This window comes from Lissotriton helveticus, chromosome 4_1, assembly GCF_964261635.1.
Source record: "Lissotriton helveticus chromosome 4_1, aLisHel1.1, whole genome shotgun sequence".
NCBI classification, from domain to species: Eukaryota; Metazoa; Chordata; class Amphibia; order Caudata; family Salamandridae; genus Lissotriton; species Lissotriton helveticus.
Window position 1 is genome coordinate 577,897,447 of NC_136063.1, and position 27,258 is coordinate 577,924,704.

The 27,258-nt window shown below is 45.2% G+C and overlaps 1 protein-coding gene across 2 annotated transcripts in view; it reads left to right on the forward strand.

Annotated features, from left to right (window-relative positions):
- The window catches only part of CPA6 (carboxypeptidase A6), a 919,575-nt gene that overhangs the window by 704,235 nt on the left and 188,082 nt on the right, over positions 1 to 27,258 (forward strand). For both annotated transcript variants that reach the window (XM_078687189.1, XM_078687190.1), the window contains exon 6: positions 26,599 to 26,703. In XM_078687189.1, coding sequence (XP_078543315.1) covers positions 26,599 to 26,703 — 105 coding nt within the window. The remainder of the gene's footprint in view (positions 1 to 26,598; positions 26,704 to 27,258) is intronic.

Genomic DNA, 27,258 nt, shown 5'->3' on the forward strand with positions numbered 1-27,258 from the left:
CAACCCTGACGTGTACCCCTAGATAAGGAAAAAAAATTTGAGAAACGACTATTTACAAAAATACTAGCACGGGGCAAGGATATAACAATTTAACATAAGAAATAAAAGTTGGACCAAAACCAAACAATTGAAGTGTTTTGAACATAAATTGCCAATTAATTCTATCAAAAGCCTTTTCATCATCTAAAGACAACACTGCAATTGGAGACTCATATTTTTTCCCGAAGAAAATAACATTGGCATACATATGAGCATTGTCCACAGCCAATCTGCCCTTAACAAAACCAGCTTGATCAGTTTTGACCAATAATGGGATAATAGTCTCAAGTCGAGAGGTGAGGATTTTAGTGAATATCTTACAATCATAGTTAAGTAATGATATGGAACGATAGTTTTTACAAAGGGAATGATCAATATCAGGCTTGGGAATGAGAACAATCAAGGCCCCCTTAAAGGAACCAGAAGCTTTAGATTCAACAAGAAATGAATTAAAAAGAGCCAGAAGTTTGGTAACAAAAATAGAGGAAAAAGTAGAAAAATATTTAACAAAAAGGCCATCAGGACCTGGGGCTTTTGATTTTTTAAAAGATTTAATGGCTTGAGTTATCTCTTGAAGAGTAACTTCTTTTTCTAGTAATTCAAATTCATTTGGTAGGGAAGGGGGAGTAGGGAGACCTGAAATAAAAGTGTGCATATTTTGATTAGAGGGATTTTTATCATCAGAATAAAGTGATTGGTAATATTCATGAAATACAGTAGCAATATCCTCATCAGAAGACGCTAAGTTGTTTGTAGATTCATTTAAAATGGGTCCAATATTTTTACATTCAGATCTGATTTTTAAGTAATTGGCCATCATCTTACCAGCTTTATTTTGACCCCTTGATATTTAGATTAAATTTTAAGAAGGACACTGCAAGCATCAACTGTAGCAAGTTTGTTAAGATCAGATTTGGCCTTAATCAGTTCATAACAAGCAGAGGGAGATGTAGTAGTACAATAAGTATGTTCCAATAGTTTGAGTTGTTGTAACAAAGCTGTATACTTATTCTGTTCAATTTTCTTTTTTTCTTGCCCACATTTTGGAGAACCTAGGGAAAGGTCCAGTTCAGAAAGGACAGGAGCATGATCAGAAATAAAAATAGATCCAATCTCCGAGGATTGAATAGATGGAATTAAGGATTTACTAACCAAAATGTAATCAATTGTAAAACGAATTTGATGAACATTGGAAAAAAAAGTAAATTCAAGGGAATCAGTGTTACAAGTCTTCCAAACATCAAATAATGAACGAGATGCAATGGCAGATTGAAATGATTTGTGTGATTTATCTGGATTACATTTACACTTAGATTGTCTATCAGAGAAAGGATCCATCCATTGGTTAAAGTCACCAGCAACAATAATATTCGGACAATCAATGGAGGAAATTAAAATCTTAATAGTATTCCAAAATTCCGGATCTGGTTTGACTGGGCCATATATATTCAATAAAACAAGTTATTTATTTTGTATAACAACCTTAGCCATTACCCATCGTCCATCAGTATCACTTTGTGTAGATTACATTTGTACAAGAAGTGACTTATGAAACAACATATCAACGCCCCCTTTCTTATTAGTCAAAGGAGAATAAACAACTGGACCCACCCATTGTCTTTTTAACTTAAGTGATTCTGCTTCATTACAATGCGTTTCTTGAATGAAAGAAACCTGAGAATTTTATTTTGATAAATGAGAGAGTACCTTTTGTCTTTTGACAGGGTGTCAAAGACCACGATCATTCCACGTAACAACATTACACATATTGGAGAGATGGAAGGGTAATACATGAATGGAGATGATACACTTCAGGGAAACAGCTGGAAGTAGAAAAACAGCACATATGAGATGAAGAAAAAAGACACATTATATAACAATAAACAGCACTAAAGGACACATGCAACAAATAGAACATCATCAAGCAAAAGAAACAAATATAAAAGAAAAGAAAAGGGATAAGAAAGAAGAAAGGAAAAGGAGGAAAGAATAGAAGAAAGAGAGGATAGATCAGGGAAAGAGATCCAGATCTAAGAGGAAAAAGCAATGACTGAAGCATGGGGCGCAACAGCACTGACGATAGATGGAACGACAGAGAGGAAGATATAAAGAGTTAGAATTATGAACAGCCATAAAGAATTAGATAAAGAAAAGATATAGGAAACTTAGAGATGATGAGAAGAACCAGTAGCAGAATTTGTAGAAAGGCTTTGGAGAAAAGCCCTCAATTTAGTAGGATTGTCAAAAGAGCGTGTGGAGCCCCCATGAGTAATTTTACACAGGCAAGGATGAAGAATACCATAACAAAAATTCAATTGTCTCATCTGAGGGCGAAGACCCAAACATTATTTTCTTCTTGCATTAGTGGCATTGGAGAGATCCTGTGAGAGATAGACAGTATGACCAGACCATATGAGGTGTCGCTTCGCTTTAGCTGCTGAAAGAAAATGCATGAGATCAGTAAATTCCAGAAACAGCATAATGATTCCTCAGGGTCAGGAAGCATTTGATTGAAAACGTCCAAGACGATGTGCATGTTGGATATTTAGTGAAGGTTCTGGCGGAAGATCTAAAAGTTGTGACAGAAATCTCTTTAGGAAAAGAAGAATGTCTGGACCCTCAAGATTTTCTGGTAATCCATAAAGACAAAGGTTATTACGTCTATTATGATTTTCAAGATACTCAGTGTGAAGCTTGAGACGGTAGATTTCCTGCTCCAAAACAGGAATCTTAGTAAATACATTGTGTAGATCACTAATGTGTTGCTCCATATCAAGTACCTTAGCTTCCATATTAATCCATCTATCTTCTATTTGCTGAAGTTTCTAATTTGTTGTGGACATAAAAGATTTCAACCCCTTGACCTCATCTAAAATGGTATTAAGGACAGGATTCTGAGATGATAAGATAGGAGAGGGGGATCATTCTTAGCTCTCTTGGGCTTAGTACCTGAAGACGAGGCTCTGACAGAAAGTAGAGCTTCACTAGCCGTCTTGAAATGTCGTGAAGGGCGAGAGGTAACTTTTAATAGAGATTTCAGTCTGCCCAAAAGCAAGTAAGAACACAGCATAGGTATGTGAGGATCCAGAAAATTTTTTGTGAATTAGAGAAAAATATGTCACCCTGAGTCCGCACTCTGAGAGAAGAAAAAAGGTACACAGCCAACATCCATAAAGAGAGTAAATGCAGCTGGATAATAAAAAGTGGAGTGTGAGGTAACTTCATGAGGCAAAAACTAGTGTAGGAAAAATGATCATAACAGTCATAATGTACCTCACAACGAGAAGAACAACGTTGCCGTACGTTTAGAAGACAAAACGCCGGGTTATCTCAGAGGCTGGAAGGTGTGACAAGGGTAAAAAGGCAGTAACAGTAATTTTGTATGAAGAGGAGGTCAGAAGGTCAAAAATAGAATAAAAATGAACAACATAAAAGAGGATTTCCATATATAGTAATACATTGACTGATAATGTTGCTGGAGGAAATCATATTCGGTAGAGAACGTATTGAAGAATGCCTACATTAGAAGATCAATATGTTGTAAAAAACATTGCAGATTTATGGTTGGAATATTCCTATTCCTAAAGCAGAGTCCCAAATAGAGCAGGCAATTAAAAAAAAAAATTTGAGGAGAAGAGGGGATAAAAAAAAAAGAAAAATATGTTGCAGTGCATTTAAATACGAAATACGCTGGTTTACCTGAGGAGAATGTGGATGCAGCGAGGTCGCATTTGAGTGAGGCAAAATCACCGCCGCTGGTTCTCCAGAAGTCGGAAATAGGGTCAGAACGGCTCCATATGCTGCTCCGACCTTTCATGCACCAGAATCCAGCATCCGTTCATACGAAAATCTAGAAATGAGGCTGAGTTATTCAAAAGAGCCCCGCATCTTAGAGAAGCTCAAGTCATAGCCGCCATCTTTACGCGGCGCGTGACCACGCCCCCTCAACTTCTAAAATCATAATCAGTCTTGGACCAAGACCAAGCCCAGCCAGGTTTTCTACCTATGCACAGCACAGAGTCAACTCTGGGGTCGTAGTAAATGTAAATGTAAATGTACAGGAATTTATATAGCGCAAATCACCAAGCGGTTTCTAAGCGCTTGCTTAGGGAACCCGTCCTGGTATTCCCCTGTGAGATACCCCGGCAGGGTATCCGCAAGGTGAAAGCCAGGCATACCGCCGCAAGGGGCCGTTGTGGAGATTAAGCAAGCTATTGCCCAGAGTCGCAGAGTGTGAACCCGTGAATCGAGTAGGCACCGGAGCGAGAATTGTCGAGTCCATGGACATTTTAGGACTCAAGACCCCGCCGAGCCGGGAATTGAACCCTGGTCCCGGGCTGACCTCTGCTTCCAGGTCTGCCTCCTCTAACCAGTGAGCCACACTTCTCCACTAGTGGAGGAGTTACCATGGTTACAGAATCAGGATGGGTGTGCAGCCCCTATATTCTTGGATCTTTTTGCCCCCTTCTACATACTCTTGCATGAGATTTTGCCTTCAAGAGTTCAAGAGTTTGCTGTTGGGGCGGGCTGTACATTGGCTGCTGTTTCAGCTTCATGGCTGATCACAAAGAGTTAAGATTGACTCGTCTTTGTCGGATGTCTTGACCGTTAATGCTGGAGTCCCCCAGGGCTCATCTTTAAATACAACTCTTTTTAACATCTATATAACCCTGGCCCCCGCGAAGGGGAACCACTTCATGATGTATGCTGTTGGGACTCTGCTTATCATTTGCTTATATGCAGATCAGAGCTACACAACCTTCAAAGAATGTCTATCAGCAACTACTATTTAGGTGTTTAATAACGTGCTGCTCCTGCTGAACCTTAACAAGTCTGACATTCATGTCTTTGGTTATAACAAGGCAAGTTGGTATAAGAGCTGGTGGCCTGGTGATGTTGGGCCCACACCAGCACCAAGAAGTATGGTAACAAATCTAGGTGTTGAGGGCAAACGTACATTGTCTCCTCAGATTAATAAGACTATGTCTATTTGATGTTACTTAGAATGCCGAAAGCAATCTTCCCATGTTCACCTCAGGGTGGTCAAACGCTGGTTTCTCTGGCCTGTGAGAGCCACAAAGGCATTCAATGCAAGCGGTAATCACTCAAAGCGATTGGGCTAATTTTTGGCCTCAGAGGAATCTGCCAACTGGTTTACAGTAGAAAATAGAATTATGTTTAAATCCCTCTCTGGTTCAACATGCATTGTATAAATGGGGTCCTCTCTGGCTGCAGGAGAAATTTCAGACATATTGTGGAAGCCATTCTCTGCATTTCACTCTGAACCATAAATTTGAAACTCTCTTGTTTTTAATAAATTAAGTTGTTAATGTTAATGTTAATGGTAATGGAATTTATAAAAGCGCACAAATACCCGGAGGTGTCTTAGCGCTGGAGACAACAGTAAGCATGCTTAGCGTCTAGTCCTGAAACAGCCAGGTCTTTAACTTTCTCCTAAAACTCACTAGGGAGCTAGCATTCCTGAATTCCATAAGAAGGGAGTTCCACAGTTTAGAGGTGCCGTAGTGAAAACTGCAGCCACCACAGTGCGCGGTACGAATTCTGGAGACTGTGAGAAGTCTGGCCCCCGCAGAACGTAGGTGTCTGGTCAGTTGATCCCAAACAAAAAGGTTCTTGAGAAAAGAGTGGCCTGTGTGATTCAAAGCTTTACAGGCGAGACACAGTGCCTTCAATGTAATACGCTGAGGAACTGCGGAAGTTGTGGGGTTGAGCTTTTGTCTACCTAACACTGGAATGCCCTCACTTATTCCCTGAAAGCTATTGTTTTTAGGAAATCTTTGATCAAGTCTGGGACTGATGTTCTTTCATCTGTAGTTGGTTCTAGCACTAGGACACCGTTTTGGGCAACATTATATTAAAAATAATGCTAAAGGGCCAAACTTCTTCAAAGTTTCTCAGTTACAGTTATATAAGGAATACTTGCTGGCCCAGTAGTCGACCAAGCAGACAACTAGTGTATGTGTTTCAGCAGTGAGTCTGGGACACATGAAGTTATGTGCCATTATTGCAAGCTGGGGTGACAAGTTTAAAGTGGAAGACAGAGGTTGCCCCTGAGGTTGAATCATCCAGAAGAATGCATCTGCAGTGGATGGAGCAGGGGCTGGTTGGCGCTGTGTGACCCGGAATAGGGTCAGAAGTAGACAATGACTTGCAGTGTGAGAAGGTTTCAGTGATAGGCTGCATTAAGGGTTGCCTGACACTTGTAAGTAGTGTGAGAAGCTCGCATTGGCGGCAATGTGGGTAGCTGGCCCTCGTGTGCGGTGTGGACAGATAAAAGTGGCGAGCATTTTCAGAAGTGGACTCTACAGACAGTAGAAGGACCTAACATTTGTGGGCAATGTGAAGAGTAATGGACAGTGTGAGATGGTTCCATTGATGAGTAGTGGACGGCGCTAGCACTGGTAAGCATTGCAGGAACCTGGCACTGGTTAGAACTGTGAGTAGCTGGCGGAGGGGCGTTTATCTGTCACAGACAGACCACTTGCTGAGCAAGCAAATCTGAAACCCAAGACCTCTTCACCCAAACTCAACATGCACCTCCCAAGAACAAAAAAAGAGTTCAGAGTGTCAAAGGCAATTACACAAATGCTGTACAAATGTCTTGTACAACAGATGTCTGGGATGTGAGAAGATCCAAGGCGTAGTAAACAGATAATGGGATCTGGAACAGTTAATGAACTAACTCGCCCCAGGGCTTTGCAGGGTGGCTATGATGGCTGGGGTCAATGCCGTGTTGCTCACCAAATGTCCTTGGTTCTGTATGAGGGCACTGCCTGGTCGATGAGGATATTTTTGACTGGTGTGTGGGTACTCGTGGGACCAAGAGAACACAGTGGATTCCCAGGCTTATTCCAACGCACAATGAAATAAGAAATGTTATTAAGAATCAGAAGCCAATTAAGACTTTAAAAGCTGTTAATCCAGGAAATGTTCTACTGGTTCCAGAACCAAAGTAATCAGCCGCAGTCTGCTAATAATATCCAAGACAAAGTGTAAACAAGAACAGCCTTTACACCCTTGCGAGGCTGTATTTCGGTTGATGGGGGCATCAGTAAGATTGGCGCAGTGCAAGGTGTAGCTAGCTATCCTGGATTGAGTTTCCACAGCTATTTCATAAAGTTACTTCTGGTGTCATTCTGGCCAGCGGGGCTCGTAGGTCCTCGAGGCTCTTAGCCAGTCAACATCTCAAGACGTATTTCAAGCAGGTCTACTTTATTGACCAATGGCCATGCTATTTCTGGGTAATGACCCTTCACCTTTACTCTCTGGGGGCATTTCTCTTTTAGCGACCAAGGCCTACCACACTTCAAAGCCTGCTTGAGCTAGTAATGCATTTCCTTTCCTCGTTCCATTTTCAGTGTCACACTTTCAAACTCAGCTCATGTTACTACTTCACTCAGCCACTTGGAGACTTATGGTGTATAGGATTTCTAACTCATCGCTGTCTGTCTCCTCAGAATGGTTAAAGTCAAGTCCTTGAATATATATTACTGGGTTTCTTTTTGCTAGGGCTGGGCATTAACCACAAATACATCCGGCTTGAACACATCAGTTCTTCCTATCACATCTGTCACTCATGTTATAAGTTATTCCAAATATTCTTTAATGATGGGTATTCCCAAGCCACATGAAAAAATCTCAAGTCAAGTGCTCATCTAAGGCACGAGGTAATAACATTATGATAGATCCGCCATCTGTCCTTCAAATAAGGTAGGTTCTACGGAGGAAGTAGATACAGTCATTTTAAATCATGCATTCCTAGACACTTTACAGGTTGCATCACAATGTCAACTCGGAATCTTCCTCGACTGGTGCCCTGCCTTCCATTCAACCTTCGATCCTTAAATTCTGTTACGTCAAATGTCGAGTTATCCAACATTGATTAGTATCCCAATGTTACCATTCTTCTCCTTCCCAGAAAGCATAGCAACAGCAATATTGCATGTGTAGAAGGTTCTACTTGTCCTATATCCACACCCATCTTATTGCATTCATTATCTTACTGGATAAAAGAAAGTGACCTGCTGGTACATTATAGTTATGCACGATATCCCCAAACAGCTTAAGTACCCCATTCTCATTTAAACCCCCGACAATCCTAACATCCATTACTGCCCACAGTTTCAGCTGTCTCAATCTTTCTGACCATTCTACCAGATCAGTCCCAATATTGGGATGTCAGGCACATAGGCTGTTCTCGGATCGGTTTTTGTCACACTTTTGACCCACCAATAGCAGGCTGTGATATTTAACTCAGCATTTTCCTCTTGCGCTCTAAGACGTATTCAATAAACTCACAGGTATTGCTCACAATATGAAGTTTGCAGGAACCATTTTACAGCCTCAGAGAGTTGTGAATTCATAATCTGGAACGCGTAGACTTTCCTCTGTCACATGATCTCGCGGAGGGCCACTTTTCCTCTCCCAGGTCCCCATAATATTTCACGCAGTACAGAATAAAGCCTTTTGACATGTGAGAAGAGCAATTGCACCAGCAGAGCTGTAAAGTAATACAGGAACCCTGGAAGTGAAAACATTTTGCCTAGGGTATTTTTTCCCAGGATGGACAGAATGAAATGTACCCTCTAAGAGCTGAGGGCTGTTATTACATCTGACTTTGTATGTGATATGTGTTCCCTGTGCTTTTGCAATGTTCTGTTTTCCCATCTATTAGCACATCTTTCGAATGGTGGTGTGTATATAGATCCCAACAAGTCAGATAACTTCCCAAACTTTACCAATTTTGTCATTTTGGATTCAAGTCCCATATGTGCATATCTAAAATGCAACACAACGTGGTCCACATATATTCTGACAGTGTGTGTTATTCATCCAGACTGAATACCTCTGCCCTGTCCCTCCTTTGCTTATTACATTAGTGCATGGCTCCATCACCACAGCAAAGATCATAGGTGACACCGGGCATCCCTGGCGTGTCCCCCTTTCCATGGTATATGTCTGTGTGATCACCTTGTCAGTGCGAATTCTAGCAGTCTGTCCCACATACACCAAAGTGATCCATCTGAGGATTTCTGAACCCAATACCATATTTTGCGGGACCGACAATTAAATCCCTCCAGGCGATTGTGTCAAACGTCCTCTCTAAATCTGTTGCTAACGACACCAGTTTTGGTGCAGCTATTGGGGTATCCTCCAATATGTGGAAGAGTTTCCTGATATTCAATTAGGTTCCATGTCCTGGTATGAACTCGCATTGGTCCCCGTGGGCCAACAATAGAAGGTGCCAGATTATCTACTTGCCTACAGCTTTCCTAAGTATTTTGCAGTCAGTATTTAAAACACACAGAGCACAAAAGGATTGCCTATCTGTCTCATCTCTCCCAGGCTTTGGAGGAGATACTATTAAGCTTTCTCTAGTTGTGGCCTGAAGTCGACTTTGACTTTTTACAACTGAATGCATTTCTGTCAATCTGGAGGGTTAGGGGGATTATTAATATAAACGCAATAACATTTGACCCAGAATCCATCTGCTCCCAGAGACTTCCTGTGGCCATCTCCTGGATCAATGTCTTTATCTCTGGCATTGTCAAGGCGGTTTCTAGGATCTCTCCTGCACGGGCTGTAAGGTTACGCAGAGTGCCCGGGTAAAATAATAATCTCTCTTAGGGCTGGCAGGAGTTTTCTTAGACTCTAGGACAGAAAGGTTTCTAGTTCAGTATTTACCTTACTTTGGGAGCACTGACAAGAAGCCACAGCCATCCAAACAGCAGGTTTCGTTTAAAATTCAACTTCCCTTTAGTTAGGAGTAAGCACCATTCCAGGGCTTTTCACATCCTTCCAGGCTGTCTGGGTGGCAGGAAGAGACGGCAGATTCCAACGGATCAGGCTGAGTATACATGGTCCCCAGACATCTGCATCCAACAACCCCTGATTTATAGGGAACTCCAAGCAAAACACAAGAAAGGGGAGAGATGGGGTTTAGATACAGGGGAGGAAAGTGATTTGGCAGGTAAATAACCGTAGATTCTTCCCGAGTCCACAATACACATGCAGTTCCAGTGAAAAATAAAACAAGAGGAAACTGAAAAGAAAACCACCATTTAAACCATTTAATGCAGACTGACATTTGAAGAACCGGGTTTTAGAACCCAGCGGCGCCAGGGGCACGCCCAAAGTCTTCGGGTTCACCTGTCTTAGAAGACAGAGACACGGGATACTTCTTGGTGGAGTCAAAGATCAAATTTATTGGCTGCAGCCAGTAACAGAAGTCCTAGAAATCACCATGGTATGAGTTCTCAGGAGACTGCTCAATTTTACACAGCAAGTCGTCCCTTTTTATGCCAAAAATCACATTCCAGACAAATACCTAATATTTACAAACTGTCCAATCACATGTATTCACACCAAAGGTATTGCATGACAGTAAAACCCACTTTTCAGTTGCCCAGCCCATGATCAATCATCGGTCAAACCCAACATTCTTCTTTAGACAGGTCGAACGAACCCATAATAAAAAAGGCCACAACCCAATCATAAATAGACCATAAAGAAAGGAGCAGAAACAGGTGAGAGTAGGATAAGGCATATTTGTGTGCAATAAAACTTTGCGATGTCCTGTGCTCTGATCCTTAATCTTGATCAACTAAAGGGCAGGAACTGGTTTAACAAGGTCAGCTTCAGGCAACAGGGTCAGTTCACTCAGGTCAAACAGGAGTCAGCACGAACTGGAGCTAAGGTGTACATGTCCTTAAAAAGACTAGTTCAGCCACAGTCATCGGCCTATGTGAGGGCAACCACAAAATGGCTGCCATACACAAAATGGAACCCAAGGGTTCAGAACGAAATCCCTAAATACGTAGTGAATCCATTGGTCTAACGTGATGAAAACACTCATACTTGCCGCACTAACTAGTTACGGTTCGCTAATATCAAATTCGTAACAAAACCATGCTATTTATAAAACGGGTTCAGAATTAACGGAACCTCACATTATGCATGCTCTATGGGCAGCATACACAATGCAGTGTTTTTTTATACTAAACACTCCAACTATATGTAGCACCACACTGTACTTATGGCATCTAGCCTGGTAAGAATGAGATCCCCAGATGGAGTGTAGGCTTCTGACGGTCAGACTGGGAAGCAAAAGTCTGAAGGGCCCACTGCACCACAGTTACTGCTGTCTTTACAACCCCCTTGGTGCCTGGAAACCCACATCCCAAACCCCTTGCTTGCATCCTTTCAGTATCCCTTGCTACACCCCCGATATCGTCCGAATCATGGAAAACCTCCATGCAGCTTGTGGATTCCACTGGGAGAACACTTACCACCGACCTGACAAAACAGACCGACGGGACAGTGCCTTGGAATTTTCTATGCCTCACTGCGGTGGCATGTATTATGTGCACAGACGATGTATGAACTTTTATGTCCTGATATTGTGTTGAAAATCCCACCCTCGTCGCCAGTGTTAAAAGAAGAGGTTGTCACTGCTACTCAACTTCTTTTATTGATCCTGATGGCACGCCACCAACAGCGGAGCCTGCCGGTGGGCTCCCAATCTCCAACTGACCTAATAGAACATTTTTCCATGGAGACTGTGAACATTCTTTGCATTAGCTGTGCACATGCACTGAAAAGGCTGTGCATATAAACACAACACATTGCATATAAAAGATCTTACCACGTAGTGTAGGGTCGGTATTATATCAGCAAAAAACCTTTATTGTATTTTTTTCAGTCCCAACCTTTTAGCATTAAATACCATAACTTAGAGTGTCTGGACTACGCCCAGCCTAGAGGTGCAACATTTGTTGCCACATGGTTAAACTACTTTTTTGGCACAAAAGAGATAGTATCCAGCTTTGGCGTCTTATGCATCCATATGGAAATTATTTGTAGGTGAAAGGAGGTTGTAGCGGTGAAACTGATAATGTACAACAAACACATCCCTTAAGTAGAGGTATTGCAAAGATCATGCTAGCACTGAACTGCTTTTCTAAACTTTCTAGTAGCTGTAACAAAGTAAACTTATACTTGTCACAGGATATTAAAAGTTGTGAATATTATATAATAGCACTAATTGTTATCATTAACGTGTTTCTACATTACATCTATCAGGCGCAGTCCAGTTGCATGTCCAGTTATTATTTTTTTGAACGGGAAAAAATAATCTGCCTGCGAGTGGGTGGAAAAGGTGTTTGGAAGTTTATGACATGTTTCAGGAAACACTACAGTATATCGGTGGTGTACTGCATTCCACACCCCCATCCACATGGTCCACTGGGTGGCTGCTTTGGGTATCCATTGAGGGTAGCTTTGCCCCTGGAGGGCACTGGGGCCCTTAGACATCTCCCAGGAGGTAGCAGCTGCATGGACCACAAAGGCCACCTTTGCTGCCCGCTCTATCAACCATCCCACCTCGCCTCTGAGGCCGCCTATATAATGCTGTGAATGTTATCCGGGGGGGGGGGGGGGTACAGGTGAGGGACTGGAGGAATGGTGCAGATGCCTTGCTCGCCTCCCCTGTGGTGACTTGAGCAACGTGCAGCTGGGGCTGCCAGCTGCTCCTACCACTGGGCGGTAGGGTCTTCCTCCATGGGGCTGCCAGTGTGCATTCCATGCAGGTTCAGCAGGACACTGCTATCCTTCCACACAATGCAGTTGCCAGCGAGGGACAGCAGGGGAAGGATGAGCGGTCTAACAGGAGATTAAGACCCATCCCCAAGCCCATCATCTCGCCCAGCACCTCTGATGAAGCAACTAGACTGCACGGGTCAGCCGCATCCTGAAATGTGCCAATTACCAGGGTAGAGATGTTGGAGAATAAGCTTGACTTCTGGAAGAATGGATAAATCCACATGCTGCTTTTCTCTGGGGCTACTGCTTGTCATTTTATGGACTATTTCGAACAATTTTGCTTTGAGTAGCAATCCAAATATTGATCTATTTAAAGTGAAACAAACGTCACTGATATACATGCAACTGTTGATCAAACTTTCTGAATGTTGCAAAACTTGTAACAGGGTTATATGTAACTGCTTGTTACTGTCGCTCTGAAAACTGCTGCCACCCAGTCTGAAACTTTTCCTGTCAAGTGCTCTGCTACCTACTGGAACTAGTTCGTGCTATATAAAACCGCAAAAATAAATAAATGTTACCGCCTTCTTGACATACTAATCTGGCTATTTAAAGTTCTTCCTCCAAGAGTTCCTCTACATAACCTCAACATAAATTGGCGCATATGTTCCGACAGTCACTAGTTGAAGGATCTTTCCTGAGTTTTTTTCCTCAGGGCACGAGGTTTTAACGCAAGAGAAAGACATGGATGCCGGATCAGGCAGTAAAACTCAGCGGTTGCCCCCGACAATGAGGCTCGTGCTCCAAAAATCAAGGTTTCCGTTTGTCGGCAAAACACTAATTGGCAGTTAATTAACATTCGTGTGCAATTAAAAAGTCAGCTTAATTTGCTGGAGCGAGTTAGAAAAAGTCAGGCACACATAGAAATGGTTTTGCTCCCCATATATTTTCCAGAGTCTGCCAGTGAGTTGCTTTTTATGCAAACCCTGCCAGATGCTCAGTGATGCTGTCGAAATGAGCTTGGGATGCGAAAGTTGGACCACAGTTTTCAGACACATGCACGGCCTCGCTGATGAACGAAGTGCTGCCACTCCAGTCTACTCCAGAAGACCACCACGCCGTGATTCATGAGGGTTTTACTAAGAGGTCAAGGATAGTCAACTTTTAATGGTAGTGGACACAGAGATTGGCCACCTGGGCTGTAAGCATGGTCACCATGCAAAGCATCTCAAGGTGTATCCACAAATAGCCTCTTGATCACTAATAACCACAGTAACGTTTTTATCAATTGAATGTAAGTAAACCTGGAAAAAATCCTGCGCTGGCCAGTGATCAGCCCAAACACTGTAAATGCAGGAAATGAGGAACTGGCATGGAAGAATTGTGTAATACTGTTTTTTATTCTTGTATGGCAAATATGTAAACCTAAAATTAGTAGAGATACTACTCTCAACGCAAACTTTACATGCCATAAACTTTGGTTTAATGAAGAATGCACCAAAACATACAAGCTCTACATTGAAGCACTGCATGTTTTTAAGAAATTTCCTAATTCAAGCCCACTAAAGCATGACCTCATCGCTTGCAGGAGGACACATAACTCTGCTGCCAATCAATCCAAACTCATTTAGGCAGAACATAAATGGGCTCTTCTTTTCGATATTTGTAGAAGAAACATCAAATTGTTTTGGGATGTGGTTATTAATACTAATACATTTAAGAAATCCTGCCCTGATTTCGCGATCAGAAAAAAAGATTGGCATTCACTCATAAATTAATTATACAACATCATCTCTAAGACAACTGCCAATCCCTTCCTTCACAAATTGACCAATTGCTTGACCATTACGTTACCAGAAATCAAATTATTTATAAAATCCCACTACAATTCTAGGACAACTTGCCTAAATAGCCTTTCTGTGACTTTTTCAAGCCTAATGTACCTTTCTGGCCCCACTGACACAAAATATTATTTAATTATGTACCGAAGACCATAAATATCCCTCCTTTCCAGCTAGGGAGCATATTAATACCAGTGTAAAGGAAAGGGTCGAAGCAAGATGCCAAAAAGTATTGCCTTCTAGCCATGCTGGACATTGAACGCAGGTTCTTCACTAAATTCTTATTGCACACTGTTAGGCTTGGCTTTTTCAGTGGGTTTACCCCCAGATGTTTTGCTTTTTGGCCTCCTGTTTTTGACCCTGGTTTTGTTGGTTTTAGGACTCTGGGCACTTTGCCACTGATATTCAGTGTTAAAGTGCAAATGCTCTCCAGGTAAATTATGTTTATGGATTGGTATTTCCATGACTGACTTATTTGACTTACCTTTAAGTCCCTATTATAGTGCATTGTGTGTGCCAAGGCCTGTAAATCAAAATCTGCTAGTGGGCTTGCAGCCCTGATTGAGCCACCCATACGAGCAGCCTTTCTAATGGTTCTCAGACCTGCCACTGCAGTGTCTGCATGCAGTTTTAACTGCCAAGTAGACTTGGCAAGTGCACCCACTTGCCAGGCCCTAACCTTCCTTTAATTACCTGTGAGTCACCTAGAAGGTAGTCCCAAGGTACACCTGTGGGCAGGGTGCAGTGCATGTGTAAGGTGGGACATGTACTGGTGTATGTGAAATGTCCTGATAGTGAAATACAGTGTATTTAGTTTTTCCCTATTGAAAGTCTATCTGCCCATAGGATAGAATTGGAGGTACTTTGTAACATCTTATCCCATTGGGACAAGAGAGAGAAATGGAGTTTAGTATGCCTGAACTCAGAATGTAAAAATGCATCTTTTAGTAAAGATGATTTTTATGTTGCGTGTTTGAAAATACCACTTTTAGAAAGTGGGTATTTTCTTGCTTAGTCATCCTGTGTGCCTCTGCTGGGTTGTGGATTGACTGTCTGGCTTTGAAGTGACAGGGGCTGGGGGTGCATTCATGGTAGACGGTCACTGGGGGAGTCGAGGTATGTCCTGCCTTTCCTGGATGAGTCAGGGCTGGGCAGAATAGACCTGGGCTACATTCGGAGTAGTGGGAGAGTTTCACTTGCACCTGAATTGGCCTGGTCTGCATTGAGAGTGGTGCGAGGAGACTTACTTTGCACCTGTTTGGGCCTGGTCTGCTTTGGACAGTGCTGTCTCCATTTCCTGCCTGGAAGCTGGACCAAAGAGGACAGAACTGGTTTGGGCTGAGCACAGAGCCTCTCTGCCCAAAAGAACAAAGACAAACTGAGTATAAATATTGGGGCCCAGAATCCAGAACTTTAGATTACTGCTGAACTAAGGAACCTGCCAGGCAGAAGAGCTGGAAAAGCTGTCAGGCGGAACGGACATTTTGCAGCGTGGTCTGCTGTGTGGGCCCGCTGCTTGCTGCTTCTCTCTTGAGCAGGGATTGGATTGGATTGTACTTTCATAATCCTGCTGTTGGAGTTTTCTCCAAGGGCGTAAATTAGAGCTTACCTCCTGTTGGAAGTCTCAGGGAGACATGCGTTGCCCTAAGGTAGCGTTGCAGACAATGGCGTTAATGTCAGCAGACTCCTAAACGGTACCTTTGGTTCCGGCTAACTGTGTAATTGCAGGTCGGTCGTGGAAACCGTTGTGGTTGCGATGTAAAGCGACAGTGCCACTGTGGTTTGGGGGCACTGCTCATAAGTCACATGTTGCACTGCCCTGTCCCACACTGCAGTCTGGGCCGACCCATGCCAGCTCCCATCAACTGGCACTGTCGCTTGCACCGTGACCTGTCAGCACTGCCACAAGTACTGTCTCACTCCTCACCGCAACCCTGGTCTTACCAACGCCGCTGGACGACCGTCACTGAGCCGTTGTCTGCAACGCCACCTTAGGGTACCGCATGTCACACCGCTATGCTTCACATCGCAACCGTGACGGTTGCCACGACCGGCCCGCACCAACACGGTCGGCCAGAACCAAAGGTAAAGTTTACGAGTCTGCTGACATTAACGCAGGTCCACATCAACACAGTTGGCTGGAACTGTTGGATTCTATTGTTTTCAGCACCGTGGTAGCACTGGACGGAGCTACCCGCCTTAAGTGACTGCATTTTAAATTCATTCTTGCAAATATTTTTGATTACTATATGTTGGTCTTTTGTCGTTTTTGGTCTTGTTAGCTCAGATAAATATTTGTTATTTTTCTAAAACTGGTGTGGTGTACTTTTGTAGTGTTTTCACTGTATTACTGTCGGTTATGTGCAAATGCTTCACACACTGCATCTGGGATAAGCCTGACTACTCGTGGCAAGCTACCAAGGGGTTGATCAGGGTTTATTTCAGTAGTCTATCCCCCTTATCCTGACTAGAAGAAAGGGTCCCTATTTGGACAAAGGTGCGAACCATTGCAAACTAGAGACCCCCATTACTAACACATGCCACTGAAGAGTGGCTGCAGAGAAAGCAGAAATTAAACTGGGTTCAGGTGTCTTTTTTAGAATTCAGAATATTACTTGGGACTGCATTATAGCATTAACAATGTTAAGAGAGAAGTAAGCATACTAGGGCTCAGTTTATTGTTATATAGATTTTATCAATGCATTTAATAGGGTTTGGCGAGAAGAGACTTTGGTCTAAGATACTGGCATGGATTATTGATCAGATTTCGCTTTATTTTACGCAAAAGCTTGGGTTCAAGTCTAAATTGGTAATCATTCTGAATTTACAAAATGGATACCTGCGCACTCTGTGGTCAAAGAAGGTGCATGGACCCTACGTTTTTTAATATTTACGTAGCTGACCTATTTCCTTCAAGAGCTGCAATAAATTGCTTTCCTCCAAAGATCATCAGTGAAAAAAATCAAATTGTAACTTGTGTTGACCTGAAGACCTCATTGTCTTGGATAAGATTACTACTGGATTACATCGACCCTTGGATTTTATCCTGAGTTATTGTAAAGAAAATAGTCTCAGGAGGAATCTAAATAAAACTTAAATCCTGACATTTGTTGTAGCTCTATTTGTAGGTTCTTCGGGACTGACGTTGGTAACTAACGCATCTAGCATATATTCCACAATAGCTATCTGGGGACTGGCAGCCCCAGCTGGATTCCCTTCTAAATACATTTCATAAAATGAATAAAGGAGTCAAAAGCTTTTACATAAAACATATGTCTCTCTCCTTGGCTACAGTTCTGGAGGTTTTAAATGCAAAGATGACTCCACTAATATGTTATTGTTCTGTTGTATACACATGCAAAAGTAATGTGGAATTAGCACTCCTCAAGCTTAATTACATCAGGAGCACTTTTAAGATAAGCGTACTGTATGCAAAATTATTAGCCCTGTCTTTGGACTAAACACATAGACAAGTTGTACAATGAGAAGATTTTTCTGTGTGTCGCTAATGTACAAAGAGTGGACTCAGTGGTTCATAGTCTGTTCATTCACTCCTATGGGAGGAACTCGAGAAAAAAACTGAAACGCAATCTCACTTAATACCTAAAGAACGTACTACACAGATTTGTGCTTGATCATGCATGGGCTGGCTTGGGTAATTAGTTAGGGGTTTTTAAAACCAAGATAAAACAGGATATCAAGGAAATAGCTTTGCTCAAGATCTGAGTTATTCCCCCAAAACCACAATAGGGTGCTTTTTGGGACCCACATACATAACCTTGACTTCCCAGCACCTCACTACATCAATGCCAGAGAAAATCAGCTATCAGTATCTTCAGTACCATTTCATTACTCTCGACCTAGCTTCACAGGATCTTGAAGTCTGGTCTCATCAACAAACAAATGTTATTTCTTTGGAATTGGGCCTTACCTCATTTCTTGTGCATCAATCCTATACTGAATGTCCTTAGGAAATACTAATTCTAAAATAAATGTTTAAATTGTATTCAATAGAGAGTGTGAAATTGGAGTACATTTTATCCTTTTAAGGCAATATAACCCAGGACTATGTTTTTTTATTTAGATGTTTAGCATCCTGAAATCATGTTATAACAGACAATCTTGTGTTGTTTACATGTGACTTGGCTGTATTTTTTCCTAATCAGTTGTTCTGTACCTTGAAACTATGTAGTAATGGTTACCCTGATGGGATTTATATCTATGAGCTATTTTTATATATGTGTTATTGATCTTACCCCCCAATTGTATCTTCTTATTTTAGCATTGTCCTATTTTATGTATACAGTAGGATGATGTATTTAGTGAATTTGAAATAAACCTGACTTAACTGAGAGAACCCACAAAGGTATTACTTTGAGGCTGTTCCCAACATTTGGAATGGACACCGCTACTGCTCATATGGGTACTCCCTTTTTCCCACCCATGGCAATCTTTTATAAAAAAGGAAATGAAGATCCAAAGGCCTAGTTCTGTGAAGCAGGATCATGGAATTTCTATCATAGGTTGCAATATTTCTAGGAAAGCATTTTTGAATTGCTGCATAAGATGGTAGTTGTTTTTGAGGCTTTGTCATTACCATAGGGGTGGTCAGACAATTAAAATAACCTCCATTTAGATCATACCTCTAAAGCACCAAGTGGGGAAGCAGTGAGTATGAAGTTCTCTGGGAGAGTTCATGAAGCGAATGTTTGGTCTGTTTGGGTATTCTCCTCCTAAGAATATCTTTTTTTTCTAAAAAAAAGATCAGATGGCGCATTTTTAAGCATAAAAGTTTGTTGGTTTTTAGTGATATGTCTTCATGGCACTTTTGAAATAATCCCAAAACAATCAAGTACTGCAAGTGTGAAGATGAAGACCTACCCTGGATATGTTGGGGCATGCTTCCTTCCTTACCTCCTTTTCTTACATTTCTCCTTTTTTTCTTCACTTTTTTTCTTTCCTTACCTTCTTTTTCCTTGCTTCATTGCAGTCTCTTTACTCACTGTGTTTGCCCCCCTGCCTTCCTTCCTTCCCACTTTTGATTATTTCCCTTTCCCTGTCTCATCTCTGTGTTTAGAGGCTTTACCCACCACCCTCCCCGCCCCACTTAGCCACGTGATTCCAGTTACACATGAGCCGCCATCTGCAGATCTGCAAACAGGACGTGGATCACAAATCGTTAATTACTCTTTTAGTGTGACCCACTCCTGGGTGGCCAACTGGCCCATTGGAAGTACTCACTTTATTTCTGGGTTCACTATATTACTGCCCATACTTCTTTTCCTTAGGACAATTAGGACAGTTAATGGCAAGTGGTGGGGAAATAGGATTCATATAAATGTAAATGTAAATGTCGGAATTTGTAAAGCGCACAGCTACCTCCACCGGAGGTGTCCCGGCGCTGTCCGTATACCGCTTAGGAACCCTTCCTGGCTTTCCTGTGAAATGTCCACTCCTGGGCACCACCCAGGGGCAGCCAGGCATCCCAGCGCTTTTGGGGCCGTTGTGGAGACTAAGCAAGCTATTGCTATGATTACGTACGGTAATCCCCATTACTCTTAGTCCTACTCGTCCTCGACCCAGTCATCACTCATGAGGTATTCCACACGACAGGAAACAAAACAGGAAACGCTTTCTGACTCCACCCACCCTCCTCTCAGGTGCTATAATACACCCCACCACCAGAAACAAATCCTGATGTACCAAGCACCAAAGGCCTGGAAAGGGAGGGCGGGCGGGTCGTATGACTGGGTCGAGGACGAGTAGGACTAAGAGTAATGGGGATTACCGTACGTAATCATAGCATTACCTCTACGTCCCTCGTCCTCGACCCAGTCATCACTCATGAGGCATACCAAAGCAACCCCACAAAGGCCTTTGGCACACCACAAACAGAAACAGAACAGAGACCAAGGAGTGCAGCAAGACACAGTTTATTAACAAAACAGAAATAAACAGAATCAAACAGATGGGGGGATCCCCACAGCTTGCAACACACCAGAACCAAAATTAGGGCGGCTAGACAGAGCACAATTCAACCGATAATGTCGCACAAAAGTGGACTCGGACGCCCAGGTACCCGCCCTACAGATCTCCTCAAGGGGAACCCCATGGAAGGCAGCCCAGGAAGCAGACACACCCCTGGTAGATCTCGCCTGGACCCCAGACGGGCAAGGCAAACCAGAGCCCTGGTAAGCCAACAAGATCACAGCCTTGATCCAGCGACCCAAAGTAAGACGAGAGGCAGCCTTACCCCTACCAGCCAAACCAAAGGTCACGAAGAGGGAGTCAGAAGACCGAAACCCAGCAGAACGATCAACATAAACAGACAACGCCCTTCTCACATCCAAAGAATGAAGCAAGACATCAGAAGGAGAGGAAGGAGAAGGACAGAGAGAAGGAAGAACCAACTCCTGGGAGGAATGGAAACGGGAACGAACTTTCGGCATAAAACCGGGGTCCAAGGAAAGGACCACAGCGTCGTCCAGAAACCTCAAAAAGGGGGGTGAACAACGCAAAGCCGTAAGCTCCCCCAATCTCCGAGCAGATGTAACAGCCACCAAAAAAGCAACTTTGAAAGACAGGAATTTCAACTCCACCGACTCCAAAGGCTCAAAGGGAGGGGACTGCAAGGCACCCAGAACCAAAGAGAGATCCCAAGGAGGAACCGGTGAGCGGACAGAAGGAGCAGAAAGAGAGAAACTCCTAAACAGACGGGAAACCAGCAACCCGTCCGAAGGAAGAAGAGAAGCCGGATCACGAAAGGCCCGAACAGCAGCCCACTGACCCTTCAAAGTGGACAAAGCATAGTGTTTTTGAAAACCCTCCAAAAAAAACTGCAGAATAGAAGAAACACCACAAGAGGTAGGAGACAGATCCAGGGCAACACACCAAGAAGAAAAAGAAGCCCAGTGTCTCGAATAGGAGGACAGAGTGGACTTCCGACGAGATGCCTGCATCACAGTGATGAGGTGGTCGGGCAGACCCCGGACTCCAAGAGACAACTGTTCAACCTCCAGACCGCCAAGGTGAGAGGAACCAACAGGGAGGGAGACGGGGAACACAGCGGAGAGGGATAGCGGGGCAGGATCCACGGAGGGCCCACCGCCAGACCCAGAAGCAGAGGAAACCAGGAGCGGCGAGGCCAATAAGGAAGAACAGCCACCACCTGAGCCCCCACCCGACGAACCTTCAGCAGGAAAGCAGGGATCAGAGGAAAGGGGGGAAACGCATAGAGAAACCAAGGAGGCCAAAGGACAGACAAGGCATCCACCCCCCAAGCCCCCGACTCCGGGGTCCTGGAGCAGAACAGGGGAAGCAAGGCATCGGACCGGGAGGCAAACAGGTCCAGAACCGGAGTCCCGAATCTCCGGCAGAGCAACCGGAAAATCCGAGGGGCCAGGCACAGGGAGAGAGAGGACGGGAACCTCCGACTCAAGGAATCGGCAACCACGTTGTCCACACCCCGAATGTGCACAGCAGAGAGAGCCACCAGATGACACTCGGCCCAACTCGCAATCGCACAGGCCACCAAATTCAAGGAGAGGCAGCGGGTACTGCCCTGGTGGTTGATGTAGGCCACAGTCACAGTGTTGTCCGACCTCACCAACACGTTGCACCCCAGAAGATGATCCTTGAGAAGGCGGAGAGCCCTCTCCACCGCAGACAGCTCCCTCCAATTGGAAGAGCGTGCGACTCCGAAGGAAGCCAACGAGCCTGCACCGACCAACGGCCCAGAGTCGCACCCCAACCGAAAGCGCTGGCATCCGTCGTCAACACCAAGGGAGCTGGAGGATGGAACCACAAGCCCCTCGACAGATTCGAAGAGTCCAGCCACCACTGGAGAGCAGACACCAACTCCGGAGTCACAGGCACAGGAATCGAGAAGTCCTGGACAGGAAAGGAGACCCAACTCTGAACATGCCACAACAGAGGTCGAAGATGAGCCCTGGCCCAGGGCACCGTGAACACGGTGGCAGACATGTGGCCCTGAACCACCAGCCACTGCAGCAGAGGAGCTGAATCCCGGGAAAGCAACCTCCTCAACAGCAACTGAAGACGCAGAATCCTGGACTCCGGGAGAAAAACCATGCCCAGAACTGAGTCGAACACGGCCCCAATGAAAGTCCTCCGAGTGGCAGGCTCCAGGTGACTCTTCGGCAGATTGACCAGGAACCCATGATCCTCGAGCGTACGCATGGTCAAGGAAAGGTGGCGAGACATGACCTCTGGAGAAGGAGCCTGCAGCAGCCAGTCGTCCAAGTAAGGAAAAACGGATACCCCCAGGAGATGGAGATGAGCCACCAAGGGAGCCGCCACCTTGGTGAACACCCTGGGGGCGGACCGGAGACCAAAGGGGAGGACTCAAAACTGCCAGTGACGACCCTCCAGGCAGAAGCGCAGGAACTGCTGATCCACCAACGCCATCGGAACATGAAGGTATGCATCCTGGAGATCCAGAGAGGTGAACACCCAGCCCTCCTGGATCAATGGGATCACCCTCTGCAAAGTATCCATTTTGAAAGTGATCTTGCGCACAAACAAGTTCAGGGCCCGAAGATTGATGACAACACGGAAACCCCCCGTGATCTTCGGGACCACAAAGACAACCGAATAAGTCCCCAGTCCACGTTCCAGGGGGGGGACCGGGACAATCGCCAGTTTGTCGAACAGGACCTGAACACCCTCCAACAACCCCAGACGACGAGACGGGTCCGAAGGCAATGGGGTCACCACAACACCCGAGGGAGGTGGGGGAGACAGGAACTCTATCCGGTAACCCCTGGACACAACATCCAGTACCCACTGGTCGGAGGTCGTCAACAACCAAGCAGGGAGGAACAGCCGCAGTCTCCCACCAACCGCGGGCCGACCACCAGCGAGAACGGGCACCGGAGCGGCGTAGTCAGGAACGAGGAGCGCCAGACCCACCATCCGGCTGGGGCTTCTTCTGGAACCTCCGAGGAAAGGACCCACGAGCACCATGCTGGCCTCTAAACGAGGACTGCTGAAACCTGGAAGGCTGGCGAAAGGACCTCGCATTCGAAAAGGAGGATCCCTTATGAGAAGGGGCAGGACGGAAGGACAAAGAATGCTTCCTCTCCTTGAAAACCTTATGGAGCTTGTCCTCCAGTGCGTCCCCAAAAAGAAGAGTACCTGAAAATGGCAACCGCAAGGCCATAGAACGCTGCGCCGCATCCGTCTTCCAACCCCGCAGCAACAAGTTCCGACGGGCAGCCACAGAGGAACCACAAGACAGAGCAGAAGCCCGGACTGAGTCAAAGGCAATGTCTGAAAGGAACTCCGATTGACGTTCCATAGACTCCAGCAACTCCGGACAAGTGCCCCCCTCCTGCATAGTAGAAAACAAAGTCTTGAAGTCAGCCAACAAAGACTGCGCAACATAAGCACCATAAACACCCGACCGAAGAGCCAGGTGAGAGCCAGCATAGGATTTCTTCAGCGCAGAGTCAATTTTCTTATCAACTCCATCCTTCAGGATATTATCATCAGCCATGGAAGGCCGACCCACCAGGGAAGCAACAATAGAGTCCACCTGCACCGAATCAGGCAGGGCAACCTCCGAATCCTGCAAAGGATACAGCTTAGACATGAACCTGGGCAAAGAAATATGGTCCGGGTCTTTCCACTCCTTAAGAAGGACATCCATAACAAAGGGGTGGACGGGCATGGAAGAAGACACAGGCCTCCGAAACTGCGGCAGAACAGCATCCTGGGAGGTACTGGCCACAGAGACCTCAGGGAAGCCCATATTCTCCCTAACATGACCAAGAATATCAGGCAACAGCTCCTTCGAAACGTACTTGCCCTGCAGATCCACCGCACCCAAAGCGGACTCATCAGAGGAAGCAGAGGAGGAGATATCAGAATAAAGGGGAGCAGGGGACTCCGAGCGACCCCCAGCACCCTTCTTCGAAGCCTTGAGCTCGGACAGCGTCTCCAAAATCAACAGCTTCAGCCTTTTCGAGTCACCCAGACCAGCACTCCGACCAGCAGGGGCAGAATCACCACTGTCGGAAGAGGATGACCCAACAGGAGAGACATGCTTTCTCTTCCTATGGTGCTTCCCCATTATGAACAGCAAAGACACAGCAAACCAGCAAAGCAACACAGCAACTCCACAAGTGGCACTGAAGAGAAGAAAACGAAATCCCGCCATAAATAGGAGGAAAACACTCACCCCACAGCTGCAGCCGCTTGGAAACCGAGGATGTAGAAGGAGGCGGCAGAAAAACGAGTCATCCAGGAGCACCGACGAAGGAAAAACACCCCGAGTCACCAATGCGGAAAGGAGACGATGACGTCATCGCAAGGATCCGAGCAGCCAATCCAGGAAGGAAGCCAGGGAAGCCAGGGAACCCGGAGCCCACCCGGGTGCCCGCTCAAGCAAAAATGAGGCTCCGAGGACGAGAACGGTATCCCGCGTCCAGCCCCTACAATGCGGCTTCAAACATAGGAAGAAACGGCCCCCACACTGCCAAGCGAAGGGAGGGGCGGAACCGGAGCCAGGAGGTGAGCGCGCCCCGCCCGAAAGGACCGGAGAACGCGGGCAGCCAGTCCGCCACCAACCGTCCAGGAAGCGAGTGCTCCACCACATGGCCCACACCCCAGCGACCGGCAAAGTCAGGGCGCGAGGGTAACAGCCCAAACGTGCGCGGAGACAAGGAAGAGTCCAGGATCCAGGGGCAAAAACCACGGGGACCCGAGAAGCCCCGCAACCCAGGGTCCCCGCCACGAGCGAAGTGCAGGAAGCCCAGCAGCCTGCCTCCAAAAAGGTCCCACGTAGGTCCATGAGCACCCCCAGGGCCCAGCAAAGGAGGAACACCACAGGACAACCGAAGCAGGTAAGTGCCCGGCACTCACCCAAGCGTCACCCATCAGCATCCAACCGACAGGAAACAAAACAGGATTTGTTTCTGGTGGTGGGGTGTATTATAGCACCTGAGAGGAGGGTGGGTGGAGTCAGAAAGCGTTTCCTGTTTTGTTTCCTGTCGTGTGGAATACCTCATGAGTGATGACTGGGTCGAGGACGAGGGACGTAGAGGTAATGCCCAGAGTTGCAGCGTGGGACCCATGATCAGAACAGGCAGTGGGACCCATGATCAGAACAGGCACTGAGGCGAGAATATCCAGTCTGGGGAATTAATGAGCCGGAGACCCGCCGAGGCGGGAATCGATCCCTGGTCCCTGACCAGAGCTCTGCATCAAGGTCTGCCTGCTCTAACCATTGAGCCACACTTCTCCACATATCCTTTGCTATGTTATGTTAGCATAACAATGAGGCAGAGGACTCAGGTTTAGGGGGTCAAGTACTCTCATAGAGACTGTTGTAACCCCCCTCCCCCCCTCCCCACCCCACACACACAGGCGCACTCTTACCTTTCTGGCATTATTGTGCTGCTGTAACTTCTAGCCAACCCCGGAAAGCTGCATTGAGACACGAAAATGTTCCTAATGGAAAATGTTCTCCTAAACAGGTTTCAGAATGAGTTCAGATCAACTGGCAGCCTTGGAAATATCATTCTAAAGGTTGTCGGTGATGGACTTTGCATGCTTTGCATACTAAACAATGGCAACTCCTGCCTCCTGGGCAAATATTGCTGATTCTGAACCAATCAGCAACATTTGACATAGTAAACGTCTGAATGACAGAATGGGCCTGAAAGGCATAGACCAGACCTTCTCTTGTGCTAGTCAGAACTTCAGAACTGAAGTCAACACTTGGCACTGGTAAACTGCCTCAGCAACCACCGTCTTCTCCATTAAGGTGTTCCGCTTGGTTCTATACTCTGTGCAACTCGTTCTAGTCTTTATATAAAACCTCCGGACTCCTACTGTCGGGTCAAAGGTGTATTTTTGATGTATTTATTTATGCAATGGTACACTTTGTGTGCACTGTGATGTGGTTTGGGAATACTGGGGTGTAGTTTGAGATTCCTCCGAAGCAGGAATTGTACATTCAGTGGTGCACTTTTTTACTATGTCGTGGCTCGTGTTTTGTTTGTTATAATGCAGATTGTGATTACTGCGGTGCAGTTTCAGTGTGTTCTTGGGTAACCAGTAGGACAATCATATTTAATGCTGCATCAGTTGGATAAATAAGTACTGTATTTACGGTGACTCTTATGTTTTTCAGCTGGGAAGTAAAACTCGGACAAACAAAAAAGCTGTTTGGATCGACTGTGGAATTCACGCGAGAGAGTGGATAGGCCCCGCATTTTGCCAGTGGTTTGTAAAAGAGGTACGTATATAGAGTATGTATGCAGTGTTTTTTATATTGTGTGAAATAATAATAAAAAAACACGTTAGTGAGCTGAGCGGTGTGTACTGCGGCGGGGAACTCCTGCCGACAGAGCACTCGATGCTAGATTGGCATGGGGACAAGTCAGTCCAGTGCTCTCTTTCAGCCTCTTGCTGATACCACTATGGATTACAGTGCCAGCCAAGCTAAGGACAAAATTACCAAAATTACATTTGACAAGCCAATCCTGGTTTCATCCTGGGTGATTGTCATGGCTGCAATAGGAAGTATCTCCAATAGCAACACAGCTTAGTAGGCCAATTCCTCTCTGTCCACCAGCGTATTATTCATGTATCTGTTTATAGAGTTTTGCATAGCATGAACCAGGCCTCATCACAAATAGAGATTATATACATAAAGGGCCTGATTGCGGGTCAAGTGGAGAGTATTTCCCAGGTGTAAGGAACATCAGAACTAGTTTCACCAGCTGGTAATTCAGGAGCGGTAAAATCGCATGCAGCTGTGCTTACAACAGCAGCCAAGCCTGGTCTACTC